The 24315-nt window shown below is 43.1% G+C and overlaps 1 protein-coding gene across 2 annotated transcripts in view; it reads left to right on the forward strand.

Annotated features, from left to right (window-relative positions):
* Positions 1-24315, forward strand: part of stk33 (serine/threonine kinase 33) — a 135370-nt gene that overhangs the window by 101578 nt on the left and 9477 nt on the right. For both annotated transcript variants that reach the window (XM_078549219.1, XM_078549218.1), the window contains one exon: positions 5375-5455. In XM_078549219.1, the coding sequence (XP_078405345.1) occupies positions 5375-5455 (81 nt within the window). The remainder of the gene's footprint in view (positions 1-5374; positions 5456-24315) is intronic.

Genomic DNA, 24315 nt, shown 5'->3' on the forward strand with positions numbered 1-24315 from the left:
CGATTCTGGGATTCCTGTCCCCATTCCTGTTTCCAGCAATCTTGGTTGGCGTGTGATAAGGGTGTGGGCAGCGAGCCTGCACGTAGCACTCCTGCTCTTGTGGGCTCCATTTTAGAGGGTGAGCAGTTCAAAGAAATCCCCCCCACCACCTGCACTTTTGATGGAGCCAGACCTGTTCTGTCAGTAGAGGTGGTTCACAGCATATCAGAGGAGTCATGAATCATGGGGAATACCTAGTTCCAAGTGGGGAACCAAAACAAAACAGGCATTTAGAATATCCATTGATATACATTGATAGCTTTATGAGAAGTTAAGAAGGGCAATTAATCATTGCCATTCATATTATCAATGCCAGAGATTTTATCCACTTCAGACCTCTTAATCTTGCCTAAATAAACACACAGGCAGTGAAAAAAACTCTTCAAAGAAGCAGCAGGTAATTGTGGTGAGCAGGTTGGAAAATGGAGATCAGCCATGATCGTATTTAAATGGCAGAGCGGGAGCAGCAGGCCATATGGCCTACTCCAGGTCCTATTTCTTGTGTTCTGTAATAGAAATGTCAATCAAACAAAGCTATCCCTCTGGCCTGCAGCTGCACAAACATTACTTGCTGAGATCTGAGTGGGTTAGCCATTCTTTGAGCTCAGGCAAGCATTCATAATGAGGCCATCTGTTCCGCCTACATTTGTTGATACAGATGCCAGATGGAGGGGGTGGGTGGCTGGGGGTTGAGGACTTGAGGGCCTGAGTCATGATTAGAACTGGGCCGTTGTTTCATTAAATGGAGGCAGACCTTCTATCCTGCCAGCCTTGCCACCTGCATGCCTTTGTTGCTGTCTTGGGCCTGCCTCTGGATGTGGTGGGTCTGAGTCCACCCACCCTCCGCCCCTGGAAAGAAAATATGGCAGGCAGGGACCTCAGTAGAAATGGTTTGCAGAGTCGGGAACTTTCTCAATTCTTGCTTCCGGCTCCCTCACAAATATCTGGCCCCATGTGTCAATATTTTGTGTTTTCCAAAAGTTACAGAGCATTGTATTTGGTGCATATCAGTGCACTGTTCCTGCATTCACTTTCAAGTGCTGCTGCTCATGGTTCTCCATGAGTTTGTTCGCTTCTCAATGAAGGAACTCGTGTTCAAAACCCTGAGCCATTGTGATACACGTGAACTGATTGAACTCCTCCATCCTCAGCCTTGACTCTGCATTGCCTCAGGGAACTCTGTTGTGTGAGTACACATCTGTTGCTGCTAGTCAGACAAAATCTCTAATGACTCCTGAGGCCCTGCATCTGTAACAAGCTGAGCATGGCTATGTCTTCCTTCCATCCTCTGAAGGGGACTGCCCACAGCCTCTCATACCACCTCCTCCATTTTGAACCATCCCACTACCTCACTTAACATGCATTGACCTCATTCAGCACAATATGATAATTACTGACATGAAGGCCTCCTTGCCGTGCTATTTAAAGGGATCATGCAGTACCAGAGGTTACTGCTTGACTTTAGACAATTTTTGCTGTTCTATCACTCTTGAAATTTCACTTTGGCTGCACAGAGACAGGTTAGCTACTTCTGAATTGTTGCTCTCTGCTCACTAATAGACTGTATTCTCTCATAGGTGGTCTACGAGGGCGATTGAGTGATGTTACCTGCTGCAACAACAGCTACAGCCTCAAACCAGTGCTCCTCTCAGGCTGCAGCAGGTGTTATTAGCAACATCTCACATTGCACACTTCACAGTTTTATCATGGAGGTCTCTGATTTACACTGGCAGAAACACTTGCATATCTATCTCTATCTCTATTGATGGAACAAAGCAGGATTCGGGAGCCCTAGGTTTTATATGCATGGCAGGCTTGTTTAAGTGCCCCCTATAGCCATCCTGGCACCTTTATCAATCAAAAGGGATAATGCTGTCTCTTCTTGAGCAGAAGGCAATGCATCATGCACGTCTATACCCTCTATCCTGGTAGCATGACTTTTATCCCACGCCAATTCTCTATGTAACCCTTATTCCAACCAGGCTGCCAAGTTACAGGCTGGCTATTGGGTGACGAAGGTGATTCCCTGTGGATGTAGTTTATGACACATTAACCCACGCACTGCTACAGAGCATGGATACAACAAGAATCATGCTGCCATAAGAACCATCATCAAGCAGGAAATTGCTGCTCTTAAGCAATGATTCTGCTTGATTTGTTCTGGAGGACCTTTGCAGTACGCTTCTCAGTGGATATTCAGATTTATGGTCATATGCAGCATGCTCCATACGTAGCCATTATGTGGACCTGCCCTTACCATCGCCTGGAAAGCAACGAAGACAGGAGGAGGACAATGGATATACCCTATACACCCGAGCTCTTGGAGCGCTTCATTGAAGAGCACTTCAACTGTTAGTCCTCCCATTCCCTATTAACCAACAGCCCCACAATCCCTACCACTAGTCATACAAACACTATCACACTGCCTTCCTTCACTTCACATATATTGTTCTTGTCCTCACTTCACGCAAAGGCAATTACCAACATTAAAGCCAAATCAAAAAACAGATTTATAACAGAAATCATGTTAACGTTGTGTCTGGTGAGTCACTAAATGTAGACTCTTGCTCTAACCTAGCCTCTAATTTACCCATCTGAGCTGGTGTTTGTGAAGGTCAGATCAAGTAACAATGTATCCTCAGGGGCACTGTGCTTCTCCTCCTTATGATGTAAGAGAGAGGAAAGAGAAAGAAGTGGATATTGAAAACATCTGTAGCTTGTCACGCAGAGTGTGTGGGGAGAAAGGGAGCAGTTAGAAAGGACGAAGAAGATTTGGGATAAGAAACCTTGGCGTCTCCTCCACCGTTGCCATTGGCCACGGTCTTCACTATGTCCCTTCCCATGATATCCAGGACACACTTGAAAGGGACGGGGGGGAGCAAGTGGTGTGGGAGACTTGCTCTTATCTTCTCTTGCAAGAAAGAGTGGCATGTTACTGAGAGCCTTGTGAGGTGTTTGAAAAATGTGGCTGTCATGATGGAATACTGACATTTGTGAGTAAATGGTTGGGGGGTTAATGTGAGGGTAAGGAGAAAAATGCTTAGTGAATTCTGATGCGGTGATTACAGACTGTAAGGTAGTAGGGGAGAGCAATGTTGAGAGTGCTGTAACAGGGCTTTGATTTGTGCTGTAATGAGGAAATATTTTAGTGTTCTTACTGTGACCACTCTAGTCAGATCATTGTTTTTTTTTCCTTTCATCACTATAGCCATGTTCTTGTGGCAATATTCAAGGCATTGACATCTTTAATGTTGTCTTCTTGCTGCCACTTCATCAGATGCTTGGTGCGTTCCTTGTCCCTGGGGAAAAACAGGATGTTCTTCCTTCTGTCCACTGCTTGCAGCAAGGCTTCCAGTGGAGTATCAGAGAATGTTTGTGCTTGACCTCTCCCTCTAGCCATTTACTCCATAAGTTGTAGTACAGGTTTTGCAGCCAAATGAACCTCCTGTTTAGGAGATGCTGGTTGTCTTTAAATTGCGTCCTGGTCTCCTGACATCAACCCACTCTCTGAGTGGTTTGCAACCAATGAATAACATATATAGTACTGGCTCCATGCATAAATTATTTTAATCAAAAGGCAGCATGGATATTAGCACAAAGGCAGCATTTGCCTCCATTACAGTCTCTATGTTTCAAAGTAATTAATTGCATGTACTGGACATTGCAACATTCCTGAGAGATGTGATGAGGTGCAATATAATTACAGTTTTCTTTCTAGAAGGAAGGGGCTATGGAATAGATTTTCATCTGTGCCTTTGGTTTTCTCTAGTTGAAATTAATGGAAGGAAAATATGATGTATTCTGTAAGGAGCTATTTTCCTTCCTATGCCTAAGTGATGATTTTTGCCCAGGTGGTACTGCTTGGGAGTCTGTGCACAAGAATTTTAAGTACAACAATCTGTACTGTGAACAATCTAATAACAAATCTGATTGAGTGTTTGTGTGACCTAAATAGTTTTTCTTTCATAGAGTATGGAGCTAGGATTGTGAGTGAAAAACAACACAGTAATTATTACTGCTGCCATGAAGTTGTCAGATGAGGCTGATAGGTGCAAGCTAAATTACATGGGCTGCATTTTAAGTGTGGGTGGGTGTGGCGGCCTGCTCGTTATCATCCACCTCCCCCACTCCAGGTACCTGGTAGGAAAGTTAGCTGACATGCCAGAAAGAAGCCCTAACACACTGGGGGCAGGATAAACTAACTGAGAGCGGGACCACTGTCTCTCAGTGGGAGGAAGTCCCACCCTCGAGAGCCACTGATAGCTCTAGCAGCCCTGGCAGTGCCAGATCTCAGTAGTGGGCACTGCCAGGACTGCAAGAAGAAGCACAAAGGATAGTGATGGTTGCATCAGAAAAGTAAGACCTGGGCTTTCAGGGTGATGAAGAATCTGAGAGTCCAATGAGATGGGGTTGAGGATCAGGCTTTGGAGGTCAGACAGCAAGGAAGGAAAGGGGGTGCTGACATCTTAGGTGGTGGTGAGGGGTGGAGGGGGGGGTGGTGGGGGGAGTTTGCCCCCTGATGCACACAGGGCATCTCCCGAATGAGGTGCCCCCTTCCTTCCTGCTGTTTCTCATCTAGGCCACAAAGATGTACTGCCCATTCCCTTCGCCAGCCCATGCCAACTGTATGGTATGGGTAGTGTATTATCCTGGTAATAGGTTTGCTAACAAGCCTAATTGACTTTTGATTATTCATTTAAGTATGGTGGGCTGCCGATTTCGGCACCCACCCACCTAGAGTATTATGGGAGTCAGCTTGGGAGTGGGTGAGAAGGTAGTGGGCTAGCCATCCGACATTTTTTACGTGCCCCCCCAATCCCGGCTGAAAGCCCTTCTGGTAGGGGGCTGTAAAACCCAGCCCTATGAGTGAGTTATACTGGTATTCCACACAAATATAATGTAACTTATAGCACATGTCCTAATCAAATGCTGTTTATGCAATAGCTGTTGTTCAGTTTTAGCATGCTATTCATCTTAACTGTTTTTCAGTCTTATGTGTATTTGCTTGGGATTGGTTTCACAATACTGAAGTGGGTGTATAATGTTGCAGTTGAAAGCTGTATTAGGATATATGCAATTGCTTTTGTTTTAGTGAAAAACGTGTTGCAAGGAGGTGTACGCTGTTTTGTGTTTTTGGAGATGATTAACCCATTCTATTTGTTTTAGCCACTGAACCTTCCTTCATGCTTCTTTATAATTCACTTTGACTCCATTCTGGGACTCAGTTTGGGGCAAACCTTGCTTCAATTGCTGAACTAAATCTGATTCTGAATCAGAAAACATTGGAATATGAATAATTGCTAATTAGTCTATTATAAAAAATGCAATTTTTCAGAACTTGAAGAAGAATACCATTACAAGCTTTTCTGTAGATGGATCACTTCCTGTGAAGAGAACCAACAAGTTCAGCAGCAATGTGAGTGCCAACAAATAATAAAAAAAAGTACAATCAGATTTGAAATGAAAGGATTAATTGAAAATAAATCAGCTGATAATCAGAATCAGGCTATTTAGTTCAGATGGAACTGGCATTAAATTATAATGAACATTTACAATCATGGCTGTGTGTATATATTTATAAATACGAGGGGCTGTAAGTGAATTGGCTGCTGTGTAAATAAATTAGTACTTCTGTTGCAAATTGATAACCTTGGTACCTTCCAGAAATTTAGATATAAAAAACATGACTTTGCTGCTTTAAGTGTGGTATGATTTGTAAACTCTGAGATATACCATTTTATTTTGCTTTTGTAGCTAAAATTCCAGGAGTAAAAGGTAACATATTGATTTTTTTCAAAACAAAAACAGAATTACCTGGAAAAACTCAGCAGGTCTGGCAGCATCGGCGGAGAAGAAATCAGTTAACGTTTCGAGCCTTCATGGCCCTTCTGCCGAAGGGCCATGAAGGCTCGAAACGTTAACTGATTTCTTCTCCGCCGATGCTGCCAGACCTGCTGAGTTTTTCCAGGTAATTCTGTTTTTGTTTTGGATTTCCAGCATCCGCAGTAGCTTTTAGCTTTTTGTTTTTATCTATATTGATTTTTTTGTTAATTTGTCCAAGGTATATTCAAGATTAAGAATGGTGCTAATATGCCTTAACTTCATTTTGTAGATTACTGTTATATTTTACTAGTTGTGGTTACTAACCACTAAAGCAATGCTATTCAATACTTTTCAGTTGTGCCAGCCATGTTATATTGGCCAAGCATACTAAGTATTTTGGCTTCTTCCCAGATTCAAAACATCACATTTAACAATAGCAAATATGTGCACTGTGTTGCTGAGTTTCAGAGGAAGGAATAGCAGCCAGTATAATCTGGGTGGCACATGTTATACTTAATTACTGGAACACATCTGTTGACACAATGAACCAGGCTTATACCAGGTAGTATTTTAAATAGCAGCAATGTTAATCAGTGGGATATGGCATGAGAGGAGATATAAATATCAGCTTTGGCTCAGAGGTTACACTTTTACCTTCTGAATCAAAAGGTTGAGAGTTCAAATATCATTCTATAGACTTGAAAACATAATCAAGGCTGACACTTCAGTGCAGTACTGAGAGAGTGCAGCACTATCGGAAGTGTTCTTTGGATAAAGGATTAAACTAAGACCTTGTTTTTCCCCTCATGGGAGTAAAAGATCTCGTGGCATTATTTGACAAAGAGTATCAGAATTTTCCTAGTGTCCTAAACATTATATATTCCTCAATTAACATCGTCAATACAGATTATCTGGTCATTATCTTACTGCTATTTGTGGGACATTGCTGTGCGCAAATTGGCTGCTGCGTTTCCCTAAATTACAACAGTTACTATGCTTCAAAATCATTTAATTAGCTGCAAAGTTCTTTGGAACATCCTTGGGTTGTGAAAAGTGATATCTAAACCTAAGTTCTTATTTATGTTATGGATAAAGCCCTTACGTAGATAAAAGCTGTGGCATGCTTTTGAATAGTGACCTGATCCTGCATTTTTTCCAATGTGACTTTGAAACAGGGGAGTTCAATGAACTAGGAATAACTCTCTTGAAACTTCCTAGTCTCTATGCAGTGTGTCCCCATGACACCTAGATAATAATTAGGAATGCAAAATGTTGAAGATGCTGAACACAAATCTGTACCTTACCAATCTGGTGCAATATGTCGGTGCATCACCTTTTCTTGAATTCTTATTTTAAAATGCCAGGCTGCATTCTGCTTCTGCCACAAAAATGGAATGTAACCTAAGAATGAACATACATTTTAAATATGAATAAAACAGGGATAATAAAGAGTGACTAATTGGAATAGACGTGAAACAAATTGTTGAGAGTAGTGACAAAATACGTTATTGGGGTTGTAGATAGCAATCAAGAAAATGATAAGAAATATAATAAAATCTATTAAAGATAAGGAAAAGTCTTCCTGATTTTAAAGGTTGAAGGAAGAAAATGAAGGATCAGTTTAAGGAAAAACTGGAGTCCTTGAAAAGAACAAACGTGTGATCAGCCATTACTGTAAAGCAAAGCCTTGATTTCTGAGTCACCTGAGGATTGGTTTATAGAATGCCTGAAGATAAAAGCATGTGATAGCTCCCAGGGAAGAAAGCACTCACTTGTGTGATGGTGTGTTGCTGGTTGAAAGTGAGTTGCATAAATTTTCCTAAAGACAATCCGGAGTGACCCCCATGTCGTGGACGTTACAGGATGGTTGTGACCTTAGCAGTCACTAGTAGTAGCCTTTAGTGAAATTAGGCTGCAGTTCTACTTGCAGCATTTGGCGTAACTATATGACAGTGTCTTTCAGAAGCAAATCTTATGCATGCAGCCACTCTTGGTTAAGTTGACTGTAGTGCAACGTCTGCAGCCAGCCCCCCTCCACTGCTCTTTTTTAAAAACTTATTCTTAGACTTCCTGAAGTCTGCTATTATCTTCCTCACTACTAATTAAATTTTCAAGTTCTATGCCATCTGCAGCTTTGAAATTATGTCCATTATACCTGTTCAACTCATTAATAGAAAATAAAAAGAGCAGTGGTCCTAAAAATGACACCTGGGGAATATCACTGTGCACTTGTTACCAGTTTGAAAAATAATTGTTCACCACTATCTGCTTTCTGCCTCTTAGCCAGTTCTGTATCCATGCTGCCACTGCCCTTTTAATTCCCATGGACTTCCCATGGTTAAGCTCCCAACCTCCTACAACTACCTTGATATAACTCTAACCCATTCCATTTTTATTTATGTGTCTCCCTCTCAGACATTTTCTCTGTGGAAGTGTTGTGCAAGAGCAGCAGCAAATCTGGCTGCTTTTCCAAACAGTATGTAAGGTATTCAATGAACAAGAGCATCAGTGAGTTGGATAGATTAATAAGAACTATGTTAAATCTGTGTGTGAATATCACTCAAAAGCCAAGTAGTCGTTGTTGCTTGGGAAAGATTTTTTAGGAACAGGTAGAGGAACTGGTGGAATCTGCTGAAACCATCACTCTGGTATAACAAAATAGGCTATGAAAATTAAGATTTTTTTTTAGGAACCTTTACCATCAACCAACCAGCTGCTGCAAAGCCAGTTTAAACCTCAGTTTTTTCACAACACCACATAGAGTCATTGCGCATAAAGCATTTGCTGTTTTAACTTTTGTAGCTGAAATTAAACTGCAAAAAAATTTGTTTGGCTGAGTCTGCAATGGAATTTTGACATGGGGCACCTGGCAAAGTTCTTGTTGACATTATTGGTATCGTAATTGGAATGGCATATGGCTGGCAGAGGAGGAGGAGCAGCAGACAAGAATACACAAGCCTGGAACTGCTGAGAATAAAAGCAGTGGGTTCCAGGGGTGGGGGGAAGAGTTCGCAGAAGACCCTGCTTCTAGATTGTGCAAACCAAGAACTTATAGTTGCACTGTTTGCGGAAACTCTGCTTTACCAGGAAAGTCATTGCAGAGCTATGTCACCTGCTGGAGCAGCAACTGCAACCCAGCATCAGCTCATGTTTCCCCTTACCAGTGGCTCTGAAAGTTACTCACCCTGCATTTTATGTCTTGGGGTGATTTGAAGCTGCAACTGATGAGATTAGCAACATTAGTCAATCTGCTGTGTATGCCTGTCTCAAATAGGTGATGAATGAACTCTACTAAAACAAATTACTTCATCTTTTTCCTTGTGGAAGCTATGAAGCAAGAAGTCAAGGCTTCAGGTTTTTTTTTTATTTCATAGGATTAAGTGTCACTGGCTAGGTCAGCATTTGTTGCCCATCACTAAATGCCCTTGAGAAACTGCCTTCTTGAACTGCTGCAGTGCATGTGATGTAGGTCCACCCACTGTGTTTTTAGGATGGATGTTCCAGAATTTTGACCTATTGGCACTGAAGGAACAGCTGGCGATAGAAACAAAGAAACATAGGAAATAGGAGCAGGAGTAAGTCATTCGGCCCTTCGAGCCTGCTCCGCCATTCAATTTAATCATGGCTGATCCTCTATCTCAACGCCATACTCCCGCTCTCTCCCCATACCCCTTGATGCCTTAAGAATCCAGAAATCTATTTCCTCCTCAAACATATTCAGTGACTTGGCTTCCATAACCTTCTGTGGTAGAGAATTCCACAGGTTCACCACCCTCTGAGTGAAGAAGTTTCTCCTCATCTCAGTCCTAAATGGCCTACCCTGTATCCTGAGATTGTGACCACTTGTTCTAGACCTCCAGCCAGAGGAAACATCATCTCTGCATCCAGTCTGTCCAACCCTGTCAGAATGTCATACGTTTCAATGAGATCTCCTCTCATTCTTCCGAACTCCAGTGAATACAGGCCTAGTCGGCCCAAACTCTCCTCATATGTTAATCCTGCCACCCCAGGAATCAGTCTGGCGACCTTCACTGCACTCCCTCTATGGCAAGTATATCGTTTCTTAGGTAAGGAGACCAAAACTGCACACAATACTCCAGGTGTGGTCTCACCAAGGCACTGCACAGCTGCAGTAAGACATCCTTGGTCCTGTACTCGAGTCCTTTCACAATGAAGGCCAACATACCATTTGCCTTCTTAACTGCTTGCTGCACCTGCATGCTTGCTTCCAGTGATTGTGCAAGGACAACCGGGTCCCTTTGTACATCAACATTTCCCAATCACCATTTGAATAATACTCTGGCATTCTGTTTTTCCCACCGAAGTGGATAATTTCACACTTATCCACATTATAATGCATCTGCCATGTATTTGCCCACTTACTCAACCTGTCTAAACCACTTTGAAGCCTCTTAACACCCTCTTCACTGCTCAGATTCCCACCAAGTTTTGTGTCCTCAGCAAACTTGGAAATATTACATTTGGTTCCCTCATCCAAATCACTGATATATATTATGAATAGCTGGGGCCCAAGCACTGATTTCTGTGGTACCCCACTAGTCAGCGCCTGCCACTCCGAAAAAGACCCATTGATTCCTACTCTCTGTTTCCTTTCTGCTCATCAATTCTCAGTCCAGGTCAATATATTACCCCCAACCCTATATGCTTTAATTTTACACACTAACCTCTTCTGTGGGATTTTATCAAAAGCTTTCTGAAAATCCGAATACGCCACATAAACTGGTTCTCCCTTATCTATTCTGCTAGTTATGTCCTCAAAAAACTCCAGTAGGTTTGTGATTTCCTTTCATAAATCCATGTTGAATTTGTCTAATCCTGTTGATATTTTCTAAATGTCCTGTTATCACATCCTTTATAATAGACTCTAGCATTTTCCTTACTACTGATGTTAGGCTAACCAGTCTGTAATTCCCTGTTTTCTCCCCCTCCTTTTTTAAATAGTGGGGTGACATTTGCCATCCTCCAATCTGCTGGGACTGTTCCAGAATCTACAGCATTTTGGAAGATGATGGCCAATGCATCCACTATTTCCATGGCTGCCACCTTTAGTACCCTGGGGTGTAGATTATCAGGCCCTGGGGATTTATCAGTCCCATTAATTTCTCTAGCACTATTTTAGTAATACTAATTTCCTTCAACTCCTCCTCCTCACTAGACTCTTGGTTCCCTAGCATATCTGGGAAGTTATTTGTGTCTTCCTCTGTGAAGACAGAACTAAAGTAGTTGTTTAATTGCTCTGTCATCTCCTTGTTCTCTATTATAAATTCTCCCATTTCGGACTGTAATGGACCCTACATTTGTCTTCACTAATCTTTTATTTTTACATACTTATAGAAACTTTTACAGTCTGCTTTTATGTTCCTTGCAAGTTTACTCTCATACTCTATTTTTCCCCTCTTAATCAATCTCTTGGTCTTCCTTTGCTGAATTCTAAACTGCTCCCAATCCTCAGGCTTGCTACTTTTTCTAGCAACTTTATATGACTCCTCTTTGGATCTAATACTATCTTTAATTTCTTTTGTTAGCCATGGTTGGGCCGCTTTTCCTGTTGTGTTTTGCACCAGAAAGGCATGTATAACTGTTGCAATGCATACATTTGTTCCTTAAATATTAGCCATTGCATATCTACCGTCATGCCTTTCAATGAAGTTCCCCAATCTACCTTAGCCAACTCTCACCTCAGACCTTCGTAGTTTCCTTTGTTTAGATTTAGGGCCCTAGTTTCAGACCAGACTACTTCACTTTCCATCCTAATAAAGAATTCTATCATGTTATGGTTACTGTTCCCTAAAGGACCCTGCACAACAAGATTATTATTTTGCCTTGTTCACCTTCATTGCTTTCCATTTCTCTCCTGGTGTTTGACAAAGTGTTTACTAAAACCCACTTTCACAGCCATATTTCCTTCCTCAGTGACTGTCTCCGTCTCCGACTTACCCCACGTGGATTTCAACTGAAGTTCCATCCCCCATGTTTCGAACCCACCCAGGATTACAGGTATCTCCGGGACATACAACGCTCCTCGGACTGCTGTTCTCATCGCATTCTGAGAACCACACTCAGTGCCATGCGCCGCCATATGAACACACTCGACCTTTCCATCCAGCAGCACTGCCGCACCCTATTTCTAAGCTGCGCGTGCCCCCGGTTTCATTTTATTCTTTGTCTCATCCGATGCCTCAACAAGAAACTTTGTCTCTTTCTTTCAGGTGCAAAGGAACACAAGCTCCAACAACTCATCGACACCAACGCCCATCCAGGACCCTCCACCCCTGCCTGTCCCTCTGTCCCCATCCCGTCTTCCAATCCCAGCCCCGGCCATGTATTCACCATACCCCCTGACCTTCCCCTCTCCGATGCTGAACGTTCAGTGCTCAGCAAAGGACTTAGTTTCATACTCTTACGCCCTCATCTCAATGAATTTCGGGCTCGGCACGATGCTGAGCTCTTCTTCCGCTGCCTTCGTCTCCGTGCTCACGTCTTTGGGCAGGAGTCCTCTCCCTGTTCAACGGATCCTTTTATCCGGCTCCAATATTCTCCCTCCACCTGGACCCCTCCCTCTGGATTCTTACCTTCTCTTGATCTTTTCATTGAGAACTGTCGGCGTGACATTAGTCATCTCAATTTCTCTGCTCCTCTCACCCACTCTAACCTGTCTCTCTCTGAACTTGCTGCACTCAGTTCTCTCAGGTCCAACCCTGACATTGTCATCAAACCTGCTGACAAGGGTGGTGCTGTTGTTGTCTGGTGCACTGACACCTACCTCGCAGAGGCTGAGCGTCAACTCGCAGACACTTCCTCCTAACTCCCCTGGACCATGACCCCACCACTGAACATCAGTGTTCAGTGACTGTTACTGACCTCATCTCCTCTGGAGATCTTCCTTCCACAGCTTCCAACCTGATAGTCTCCCAACCTCGGACGGCCTGCTTCTACCTCCTACCCAAAATCCACAAACAGGACTGTCCCTGCAGACCAATCGTGTCAGCCTGTTCCTGCCCCACGGAACTCATTTCTTGCTATCTTGACTCCATTCTCTCTCCCCTCGTCCAGTTCTTTCCCACCTCCATCCCCCACTGGGATGGTCTGATGGCTCTCCACTTCTTCCTCAAACAGAGGCCCGAAAAATCCCCATCCACCACTACTCTCCTCCGTCTGGCTGAACTTGTTCTCACACTGAACAATTTCTCCTTAAACTCCTCTCACTTCCTCCAAATAAAAAGTGTGGCTATGGGTACCCGCTTGGGCCCTGGTTATGCCTGTCTCTTTATGGGGTATGTGGAACATTCCTTGTTCCAGTCCTGCTCCGGCCCCCTCCCACAGCTCCTTCTCCGGTACATCGATGATTGCTTCGGTGTTGCTTCATGCTCTCGTCTGGACCTGGAAAAATTTATTAATTTTGCTTCCAATTTCCACCCCTCCATCATTTTCACATGGTCCATCTCTGACACTTCCCTTCCCTTCCTTGACCTCTCTGTCTCAATTTCTGGTGATAGACTGTCCACCAATATTCATTACAAGCCTACCGGCTCCCACATCTACCTTGACTACAGCTCCTCACACCCTGCTTCCTGTAAGGACTCCATCCCATTCTCTCAGTTCCTTCGTCTCCGTTGCATCTGTTCTGATGCCACTTTCAAAAACAGTTCCTGTGACATGTCCTCCTTCTTCCTTAACCGAGGTTTTCCACCCACGGTAGTTGATAGGGCCCTCAACCGTGTCCGGCCCATCTCCGCATCTGCCCTCACACCTTCCTCTCCCTCCCAGAACCATGATAGGGTCCCCCTTGTCTTCACTTATCACCCCACCTGCCTCCGCATTCAAAGGATCATCCTCCATTTCCGCCAACTCCAGCATGATGCCACCACCAAACACATCTTCCCTTCACCTCCCCCCCCCGCCCCTGGCGGCATTCCGCAGGGACCGTTCCCTTCGGGACACCCTGGTCCACTCCTCCATCACCCGCTACACCTCAACCCCCTCCCACAGCACCTTCCCATGCAACCGCAGAAGGTGCAACACCTGCCACTTTACTTCCCCTCTCCTTACTGTCCAAGGGCCCAAACACTCCTTAAAGTGAAGCAGCATTTCACTTGCACTTCCCTCAATTTAGTCTACTGCATTCGCTGCTCCCAATGCGGTTTCCTCTACATTAGAGAGACCAAACGCAGACTGGGTGACCGCTTTGCAGAACACCTTCGGTCTGTCCATAAGCATGACCCAGACCTCCCTGTCGCTTGCCACTTCAACACTCCACCCTGTTCTCATGCCCACATGTCCGTCCTTGGCCTGCTGCATTGTTCCAGTGAAGCTCAACGCAAACTGGAGGAACAGCACCTCATCTTTCGATTAGGCACTTTACAGCCTTCCGGACTGAATATTGAGTTCAACAATTTTAGATCATGAACTCACTCCTCCATCCCCACCCCCTTTCCGATCCCCCCCTTTTTTTCCAATAATTTATATAGATTTTTTTTTCTTTTCCCATCTATTTCCATTATTTTTAAATGTATTTCCATCCATTGTTTTATCTCTACCTTTTAGCCTATTTTGATCCCTTCCCTTCACCCCACCCCCACTAGGGCTATCTGTATCTTGCTTGTCCTGCTTTCTACCCTTAATTAGCATATTCCTTAGATAATATTACCACCTTCAACACCTCTTTGTCCTTTTGTCTATGACATCTTTTGGCTATCTCCACCTATCACCTCTATCCAGCTCTACCCCCCCCCCTTAAACCAGCTTATATTTCACCTCTTTTCTATTTTTACTTAGTTCTGTTGAAGAGTCATATGGACTCGAAACGTTAACTGTGTTCCTCTCCACAGATGCTGCCAGACCTGCTGCGTTTTTCCAGGAATTTTTATTTTTGTTTTGGATTTCCAGTTTCCGCAGTTTTTTGCTTTTATATAAGCTTATTAATTAACTCCTCCTCATTGCACAATACCAAATCTAGGTTAGCCTGTTGCCTAGTTGGCTCCTTGACATACTGGTCTAAAAAAACATGTCGTACACACTCCAGGAATTCATCTGCCACAGTATTATTGCTAATTTGTTTAATGCTGTCCCCTGACTTATCACTACTTTTTGGAAGCCAATAGACAACTCCCACTAATGTTTTCTGTCCCTTGCTGCTTCTTAGCTCCACCCAGACTGATTCTACACCTGGATTTTCTGAGCCAATATCCCCTCTCACTACTACACTGATTTCATCCTTAAGTAACAATGCCACAGCACCTCCTTTGCCTTTTTTCCTGTCCTTCTTAAATATCGAGTACCCTTGGATATTCAGTTGCCAGTCTTGGTCACCCTGCAGCCATGTCTCTGTAATCACAAACACATGGTACCCATTTACATTCATTTGCGCTATTGATTCATCCACCTTATTATGAATGCTCCACGAGTGCCTTTAGACTTGTCTTTTTAACATCTATTTTTGTACTATGGCCCTAGTTGCAGCTAGCCCTTGTTTCTTGTGCCTTTCACTTTTGCTTTCTTTCATTCCTATCTTTGTTTCCCTCTCTTGTGTCTCCCTGCTCAGGTTCCCATCCCTCTGCCACTCTAGTTTAAACCCTCCCCCACAGTACTAGCAAATACCCTTGCGCGGATATTGGTCCTGATCCTGCTGGGGTGCAACCCATCCAGCTTGTACAGGTCCCATCTTCCCCAGAATCAGGCCCAATGCCTCAGGAATCTAAACCCTTCCCTCCTATACCATCTCTCCAGCCATGCATTCATCTGGTCTACTCTTCTATTCCTAATTTCACTGGCACGTGTCATTGGGAGTAATCCTGAGTTTACTACCTTTTGAGGTCCTGCTATTTAATTTATCTCCTAGCTCCCTATATTCTGCTTTCAGGGCCTCATCCCTCTTTTTACCTATGTTGTTGATACCGATCTGGACTATCACCTCTGGCTATTTACCCTCTCCCTTCAGAATGTCCTGCAGCCGCTCAGTGACATGCTTGACCCTGGCACAAGGGAGACAACAGACCATCCTGGTGTCACATCTGCGGCCGTAGAAATGTCTATTTGTTCCCTTTACGACAGAATCCCCTATCACTATTGCTCTCCCATTCATTTTTTCCCCCTCCCCCTGCCCCTCCCATGCAGCTGAGCTACTTGTGGTGCCGCGGACTTGGCTTTTGCTGCATTCCCTTGAGAAACCATCTACCCCAACAGTATCCAGAATAGAAAATCTGTTAGAGAGGGTGATGGGCCCAGGGGACTCCTGCACTACATGCCTAGCGTTTTTACTCTGTCTGACAGTCACCCATTCCCTTTCTACCTGTGTACTCTTTACCTGCGGTATGACCACAGCACTGTATGTGCTATACACGAAGATCTCATCCTTGCGGATGCTCCACAGTGACTTCAGCCACAGCCACAACTTCAAAACATGGATTTTGAGTAGCTACAGCTGGAGACACATGCTGCACACGTGGTCGCCCTGGACACTGGAAGTATCTGTGCCTTCTCACATCGCACAGGAGGTGCATTCCACTTGGCTGAGCCGTCCTGCCATGACCTACCCTTAAATTATTCCCTTTACTTTTATTTCCTCTAGTTTAGAGAATATTAAGGACAGAAGAGATACTCACCAGGACTTACTTACCAAGGCCGTCACTCTTCTTACTGAGGAAAGGTGGAAAATTAAAGGATCCCTCCTTCCCTCTTCACCGAACTCCCTCTCTCACCAAACTCCAACCTAAGTGATCTAATGCAGCCCACAGCAGCACTCCAGTGCAGTCCTTCTCATGCGCAATCTGTGCTTGTTCTTCTAGGTGATAGAGAATGGGGGTTTGGAAAATGCTGTTGAAGGAGCCTTGGCAAATTGCTGCATTGCATCTTGTAGACTGCTGCTTTGTCTTGGATGGTGTTGAGCTTCTCAAGGGTTGTCGGAGCTGCACTTATGCAGGCAAGTATCCTATCACAATCCTGACTTGTACCTTTTGATGGTGGACCAGCTTTGGGGAGTCAGGAAGTGAGTTATTCACTGCAGAATTCCCAGTCTCTGACCTGCTCTTGTAGCCACAGAATTTATGTGGCTGTTCCAGTTAAATTTCTGAGCAATGGTAACCCTCAGGATTGTTGTTAGTTGGGATCCAGTGATGATAATGCCATTCAATATCAAGGGCAGAAGGTTAGTTTTGCTATTATTGGAAATGGTTATTGATGGTTATCATCCACGTGGAGATCACCAAGCCAAAAGAACTGAGCTTACCAAATGTCCCCAATGAAAAACCAGTGGACAAGATTTGACCTTTTTGTAACTTTTACTTTAACAATCAAACCATAATCAACATAAATTAAACATGAAATACCAGGCAAATCACAGACAAACGAAATTATAAATTACACATTAGATAGCAGAGGAAACAAAGATAGATCTCTCAGATTTATCAGGCAGCCCAATATATGGTACCAATTTCAGCCACCAGGTTCTTCAAGACTCTGATCTTCCTCAGGTAGAATTCCAGCTCCTTTTCTTCAAGGATTCTGCCACCAACTCACATACGGCAGTAGCTCCTACTCAACCTGAGTCCCATGGGTACAATCTTCAACTAAATGGCGCACTTCCCTGGAACCTTCTCAGCTCTTCTCCCATCGGTCTTGGTTACATGAATCCACCAGGATCACCTTTTTCTGACCCGTCAGAAACAATCTTGTGCACTGTATGGCTGATTCTGGTTATTCAATCGCTTTAAATTAACAGGAATAACAGCAAGATCGTATTTGTTTATTACCCACTCCTGGATCCAGCCTTTGAGTTCTCCTTCTACCTGCGAGGGGTCACTGCCTCTTTTTTTTTCAAATATTGTAACAGTTATTGCAACATTGAAGTAATATATTTTCTCAGTGTAGCAGTTTTTAATCACACCTGACACTTAGTTGTGTGGCAGGCATATTACCTGCCTTAATCAACTCAAGCCTGAATGTTGTCTGAGCCTTGCTGCATACAGACATGAACTGGTTCAGTATCTGAGGAGTTGCAAATGGTACTGAACACTGCTATCATCAAACATCCCCACTTCTGACCTTACATTACAGGGAAAGTCATTGATGAAGCAGCTGAAGATGGTTGGGCCTAGGGCACTACCCTGAGGAGCTCCTGCAGTGATGCCCTGTGGCTGAGATTATCATTAACCAAAAAAGTTAGGTGGATATATATATATCAGAGGTTTTTCATATTCTGAGATATCTTAAGAGGCTATATAGTGAAAGATTGTTTCCACTAGTTACCAAATAGGTAACACAGGATGTCTAGACCTTGGATTATTAGAAGAATGAAGGAGGAAGGTAGAGATTTTCTTCCCCCCACACAGAAGGCTATTAGAATATGGAATGCCTCACCACAGTTAAACCAAAGAGAAACAGGGTAAGTATTTGAAAAGGAGGAATATAAGATAGAAATGGAGAAAGAATAGGTAACGGGGATTTGTATTCATGTTTTTGGGCTATTAGTCCAGTTATCCACTACACAATTGTAATTTTTAAGTACACTGTGGCATAAAGTTAGTGCGAGGAGAGTTGCCCTGTTTTCTACTTCAGAGCATCCTCTTCAGAGGATGGCACCATACCTGATAGGAGTCAGGTTTAATGCTGCTTGCTGCACCTTCAGTATGCAGGAAGAGACAGCGTACTGTACTTTTAAGGAGTCTGGGAAAGTAAGACTACTCAACAGTCCAATGACCTAGTTTTTTTTATTCATTCATTGATGGGTTGTGGGTGTCGCTGGCTAGGCCAGCATTTATTGCCCATCCCTAATTGCCCTTGAGAAGGTGGTGGTAAGCTGCCGTTTTGAACCGCTGCAGTCCATGTGATGTAGTTACACCCACAGTGCTGCTAGGGAAGGAGTTCCAGGACTTTGACCCAGTGATAGTGAAGGAACGGTGATATAGTTCCAAGTCAGAATGTTGTATGGCTTGGAAAGGAACTTCCAGATAGCGGTGTTCCCATGCATTTGCTGCCCTTGTCCATCTAGATAGTAGTGGTAGCTGATAGGCCGAGATTGTATGCCGCAAGTTGTTGCTTATCAATTAGTTCCACATTTACTACTCACCCATGCCAAGTCTTCATATGGCCTACGGTGCTGTCCTTACATCTCATGTATTGTATACCCATGATTAGGAGCACACCTTGAATTTGAAACTTACAATTGAAAGCTTTACCACACCCACATCTTCCATGATTTTTTACATTGAAAGCATTGAACATGAATTTGGTCAATTTTTGGGACATAGGATGGGTTTTAGGTCGCATATTGATCATTATTAGTGATGACTTGTACTTTGAGAAATACAGCAGTGCTGTGATATTCAGTTATGTTACGCAGAGGAGACACGTATATTGGCCATGCTAAACAACTGATCAGTTATATATTTTATCTGTCTGTGGCAAACACATCACCTGATATTGCAATGCTAACCAGCAATGAACTGTGGATATAACAGTTGAGGATGATGGTGAACTGGTGGTGCTATTCTTATATGGCAAGTTAGCTGCAGGTGTCCTTGCTCTATGCCGCTGTTGTCCAATAGAATTATTGACTAGTCACAGGCATGGCTATGGTGACACCATTTTAGCCACATGAAAAAAATTAATAGCAAACACCACACACACAATACAGGTAAATGTACTTCATGTATATATTTACTTAACAATTAAGGTTAAAATACACATGCATAAACCATGCAGATGTGAATATTGAGATTATATGCCCAACAGCACTGTCGATTACTCATTATTTACTGATCAAAAATGCATTGAACCACATCTGCATTCCCTGTTTGTCACATGTGGCTAGTGCCTAACATATTGGAGAGCACTGTTATAGATGGCAAACTCTGATTTGGAGCAAGCTAAGGAAGTTGTACTCTGGCATTATGTTTACCCAAGGCATGCAGATGGTCTGGAGCCTGCTGACCTCCCTGGCATGTCTTCTTTCACCTTGTACCACTGTAACCATTAAATACCTTTTTTGAAGAGGATGTATAAATAATCTTACTTCAAGAAGTTATTTTTAAAAATTACCCGTAAATTCTTTGGAAAAATTTGTTTTTGGTAAGTTTCATAAATACAGAAAAACTGTCAAACACAAACTACGCTTCCTTAAAAAGATACTGAAAGCATTTCAGCAATATAAGTGCCAATTTCAAGAGCTCATTTCCCCATGGGCTTTTCCTCCTTGCATTCCAAAATAGGAACACACATGAAGTAAAAAGTGCAAACCAGCATGAATCTTGACAAATTTAGATAGGTGTTTATTGAAATATTTTTACATTTTATCTAAGGACTTACTGAGGCTAGAATACAAATTAAACACAGAAGAGTACTGAATTGCAGCCCAAAAAGAAATTGACATAGTGCCTGCTCTCCCAATTCAGCACTCCCTGTGTACTAGTTGCACACCTATTCTCCTAGCAGATGGGGCCTCTGAACTCACATTTTTTTGAGGAAAAGGGAGTTCATACTAAAAGATTATTTAAGTTTAACTTAAGACCAAAGCAAAGTGACTCCATAGCCTGCTCGGGGGTTTTACACAAACAATGGGCCCCTAGCCAAGCTGTTCCAGTACAGCTACAACACTGGCATCTTCCCGGCAATGTGGAAAATTGCCCAGGTATGTCCTGCACACAAAGAACAGGAAAAATCCAACCTGGCCACTTACAGCCACATTGTCTACTCCCGATCATGTGTAAAGTGATGAAAAGGGGTCATCAACTGTGCTATCAAGAAGCACTTGCTTAGCAATAACTTGCTCACTGACGTCAGTTTGGGTTCTGTCCGGGCCTCTGAGCTCCTGACCTCATTACAGCCTTGGTTCAAACATGGACAAAAGAGCTGAACCCCAGAGAGGAGTTGAGAGTGACTGCCCTTGACATCAAGGCAGCATTTGATCGAGTGTGGCATCAAGAAGCCCTAACAAAACTGGAGTCAATGGGAATCGGTGAAAACTCTCCATTGGTTGGAGTCATATCTAGCACAAAGGAAGATAGTTGTGGTTATTAGGGGTCAATCATCTCAGTTCCAGGACATCACTGCAGGAGTTCATTAGTGTAGTGTCCTAGGCCCAACCATCTTCAGCTGCTTCATCAATGACCTTCCTTCCATCATAAGGTCAGAAGTGGGGATGTTTACCAATGATTGCACAATGTGCGCCATTCACAACTCCTCAGATACTGAAGCAGTTCATATCCAAATGCAGCAAGACCTGGACAATATCCAGGATTGGGCTGACAATTGTCAAGTAACATTCTTGCCATACAAGTGCCAGGCAATGACTATCTCCATAAAAGAGAATCTAACCATTGCCTCTTGACTTTCAATTGCATTACCATCGTTGAATCCCCCACTAGCAATATCCTGGGGGTTACCATTGACCAAAAACTGAACTGGACTAGCCATATAAATGCTGTAGCTATAAGAGCAGGTCAGAGGCTAGGAATTCTGTGGCGAGTAACTCACCTCCTGACTCCCCAAAACCTGTCCGCCATCTACAAGGCACAAGTCAGGATTGTGATGGAATACTCCCCACTTGCCTGGATGAGTGCAGGTCCAACAACACCAAAGAAGCCCGCTTGATTAGCACCCCATCCACAAACATTCACTCCCTCCACCACCGATGCACAGAGGCAGCATTGAGTACCATCTACAAGATGCACTGCAGGAACTCACCAATGCTCCTTAGGCAGCACCTTCCAAACCCACGATCACTACCATCTAGAAGGACAAGAGCAGCAGACATGGGAACACCACCACCTGGAAATTCCCCTCCAAGTCACTCACCATCTTGACTTGGAAATGTATCACCGTTCCTTCACTCACTGGGTCAAAATCCTGGAAGTCCCTCCCTAACAGCACTGTGGTTGTACTTACACCACATGGGCAGTAGCGGTTTAAGGAGGCAGCTCACCACCATCTTAAGGGCAATTAGGGATGGGCCAGCGAAACCCACGTCCCATGAATGAATAAAAAAAGCAGTACGCAATCATGTGGAATTGCTCATCTGAAATATCATGACTGCGTTTCCTGCCTGATAGCATAATGTTTTCCCATTCAAAGAAATACTTTTAATGTGTATGGTGAATACAAATTATTTGGAGAATGAATATCCTGTAAGCTCGATAACGTGTTTCTGCATCACGCCGCACTATTTTGTCAACATTTTTTTTTATCCTGTCTAATTTTTTATGAAATGAAGATTTTTGTTTTCATTTCTGAAACCTAATTTTTTTCATCATTCTGTTCTAAATCAATCATACATTAAATCAATGTAGAGATATTTCCCCTTAGTCTGCCCAACAATTTGACTTGACTCCCAACCACAGAAAACAATCCACCAAATGTGCCAGAGTGATATTTCCATTTATCTCACAACTATCTTTGAGTTGTTTGAGTGGTACCGCTGATTAGCACCAAATTATGGACAATTTTGTGACAAAGACTCACATCAACTAGGGACAGTTACTTACCAGGAACATGGATTTTTCATAACCAAGAATTATTTGGTAAACTAAAAGCCATTTCAGCAATGGCTGAACAGAGAGACAGTGCTACACTAATAGACCTTGGGATGAAAGCCAAGAATCAAGTTTATTGAGAAATAAGATTAATAGTAACACTATGAAAATGAATATAACATTTTAGTTGGTATATAATTGTTATTGTAAGTCAGTATCTATTTCCAATCAATGAATATCAATTATTCTTTCACAGTTCTCTCTCCTACTTTAAACAATTTGGTTCCCACAACTTTATGAAAAGCTGCAATGTGAGAAATGTACTGGACAGTTCTTTGTTAGGTTTTGCATGTATAGTACATTAGCAAAAAGGAAACTGAGGAATAAAAGACACCAGTCACAATTGTCTAAGTTTCTTTATTTTGTTCAGGCTGGTTTAAAAAATAAATAAACAAATACCATTTACATTGAAAAGTATTTCTTGCAGTGACGGATTTGCAAATCAAGTTATATTTATTATTAGGATTATTAGGATGATCACCCAAACACCAGGAAAGAAATTCATATACCTTGAAGACGGAGCCAAGCTGCAAACCTTGCTTGCAAGATCTCCTGATTAGATCATTGTGAAGACAAGAAATGGAACTATAGTATTGTGATCATGCTAACTTCTAACACTTGTATGGACTCTGTCCCCCAACAATTGTGAAGCAATTCATTTAAACAAAAATCAGATAAACTCTTACTTGTTAAACAGTCTACTTAAACTGAAGTTGGATAACTCTTTATATTGGCATCTACATATTATGGATTTGCTCAAGACTAACATTGTATACCAAGGCATAGAGATTATAGCTTTCCATTAGGAAAAATTAGAAATCTATTTTACGATTTAGGAATAAAAACAAAATGTTGGAAATACTCAACAGGTCCAGTAGCATTTGTGGAGAGAGAAACAGACTTAATGGGGAGAATTTTCTCCCCATTGGGCAGGCCGGTCGGGAGCGGACGCAGGCAGGCGCGGAGCCGATTGCCAACCGTGATCGGCTGCGTGCCACCATTTTACGTGGGCGGGCCAATTAAGGCCCGCCCAGCGTGACATGCTCCCGGATGCTACCTGTGCGGGTGGGGGGAGGAGGGAGAGTTGGGGCCTGCACTCTTTTGCAGATGCGTGCGAAAGAGCGCAGAAATCTCCCTGAGGCTTGGAGCTGCCTCAGGGAGATTAAGTTCAGTGTTAAAGATGGAAAAAATAAAATTATTCAGACATGTCCCCTCATGTGACAGTGTCACATGAGCTGGAACATGTTTATGAATTATCATTAAAAATTTTATTTAATTAATAAACCCTTCATGAAACCTCATCCCATCTGTGGATGAGGTTTCATGAAAAATGCGAAGGCCGTCTGGGCTCTTCGCCTGCCTGCCAATCTTAAGGTTGGACGGGCAGCCCTGACAATTGCTTTAATTAGTTTATTAATGGCCTTAACAGGCCTTTGACAGTTCGGTGGGCGTGCAGCCGATCCCGGTGGGCGCCCGCCGAATGGAAGATCAGAATGACGCGCGGTGATGTTGGGACGCATGCCTGACGTCATCACGCGTTATTTTACGCATCGGCATGTGGGGCCTGCCCCCGCATGCCGAACTGAAGATTCTGCCCAGCGTTTCAAGTTGAATATGATTTCTTCAGAACTCTTCTTCATTCAGGATCCAGTGTTGGAATAAAAACATGTGTGCAGATTCTTGTGGCCTGAAATTAGACAGACTCCTGATCTTTCATACAGTGTGGAAGCTTTTAATGCTCTGGAGATCCTTAAATATTTCCAACACCTAGAGGGGCTTTTTGTATAAAAGCAAAATACTGCAGATGCTGGAAATCTGAAATTGTTTGAAATTATTTGTATTGTGTTTGTGCTGATTCTTTGCTATATCAATCCAAAAATGAATTTCACTGCTGTATTCTCTCCCCATA

This window comes from Cetorhinus maximus, chromosome 9 (assembly GCF_964194155.1).
Source record: "Cetorhinus maximus chromosome 9, sCetMax3.hap1.1, whole genome shotgun sequence".
NCBI classification, from domain to species: Eukaryota; Metazoa; Chordata; class Chondrichthyes; order Lamniformes; family Cetorhinidae; genus Cetorhinus; species Cetorhinus maximus.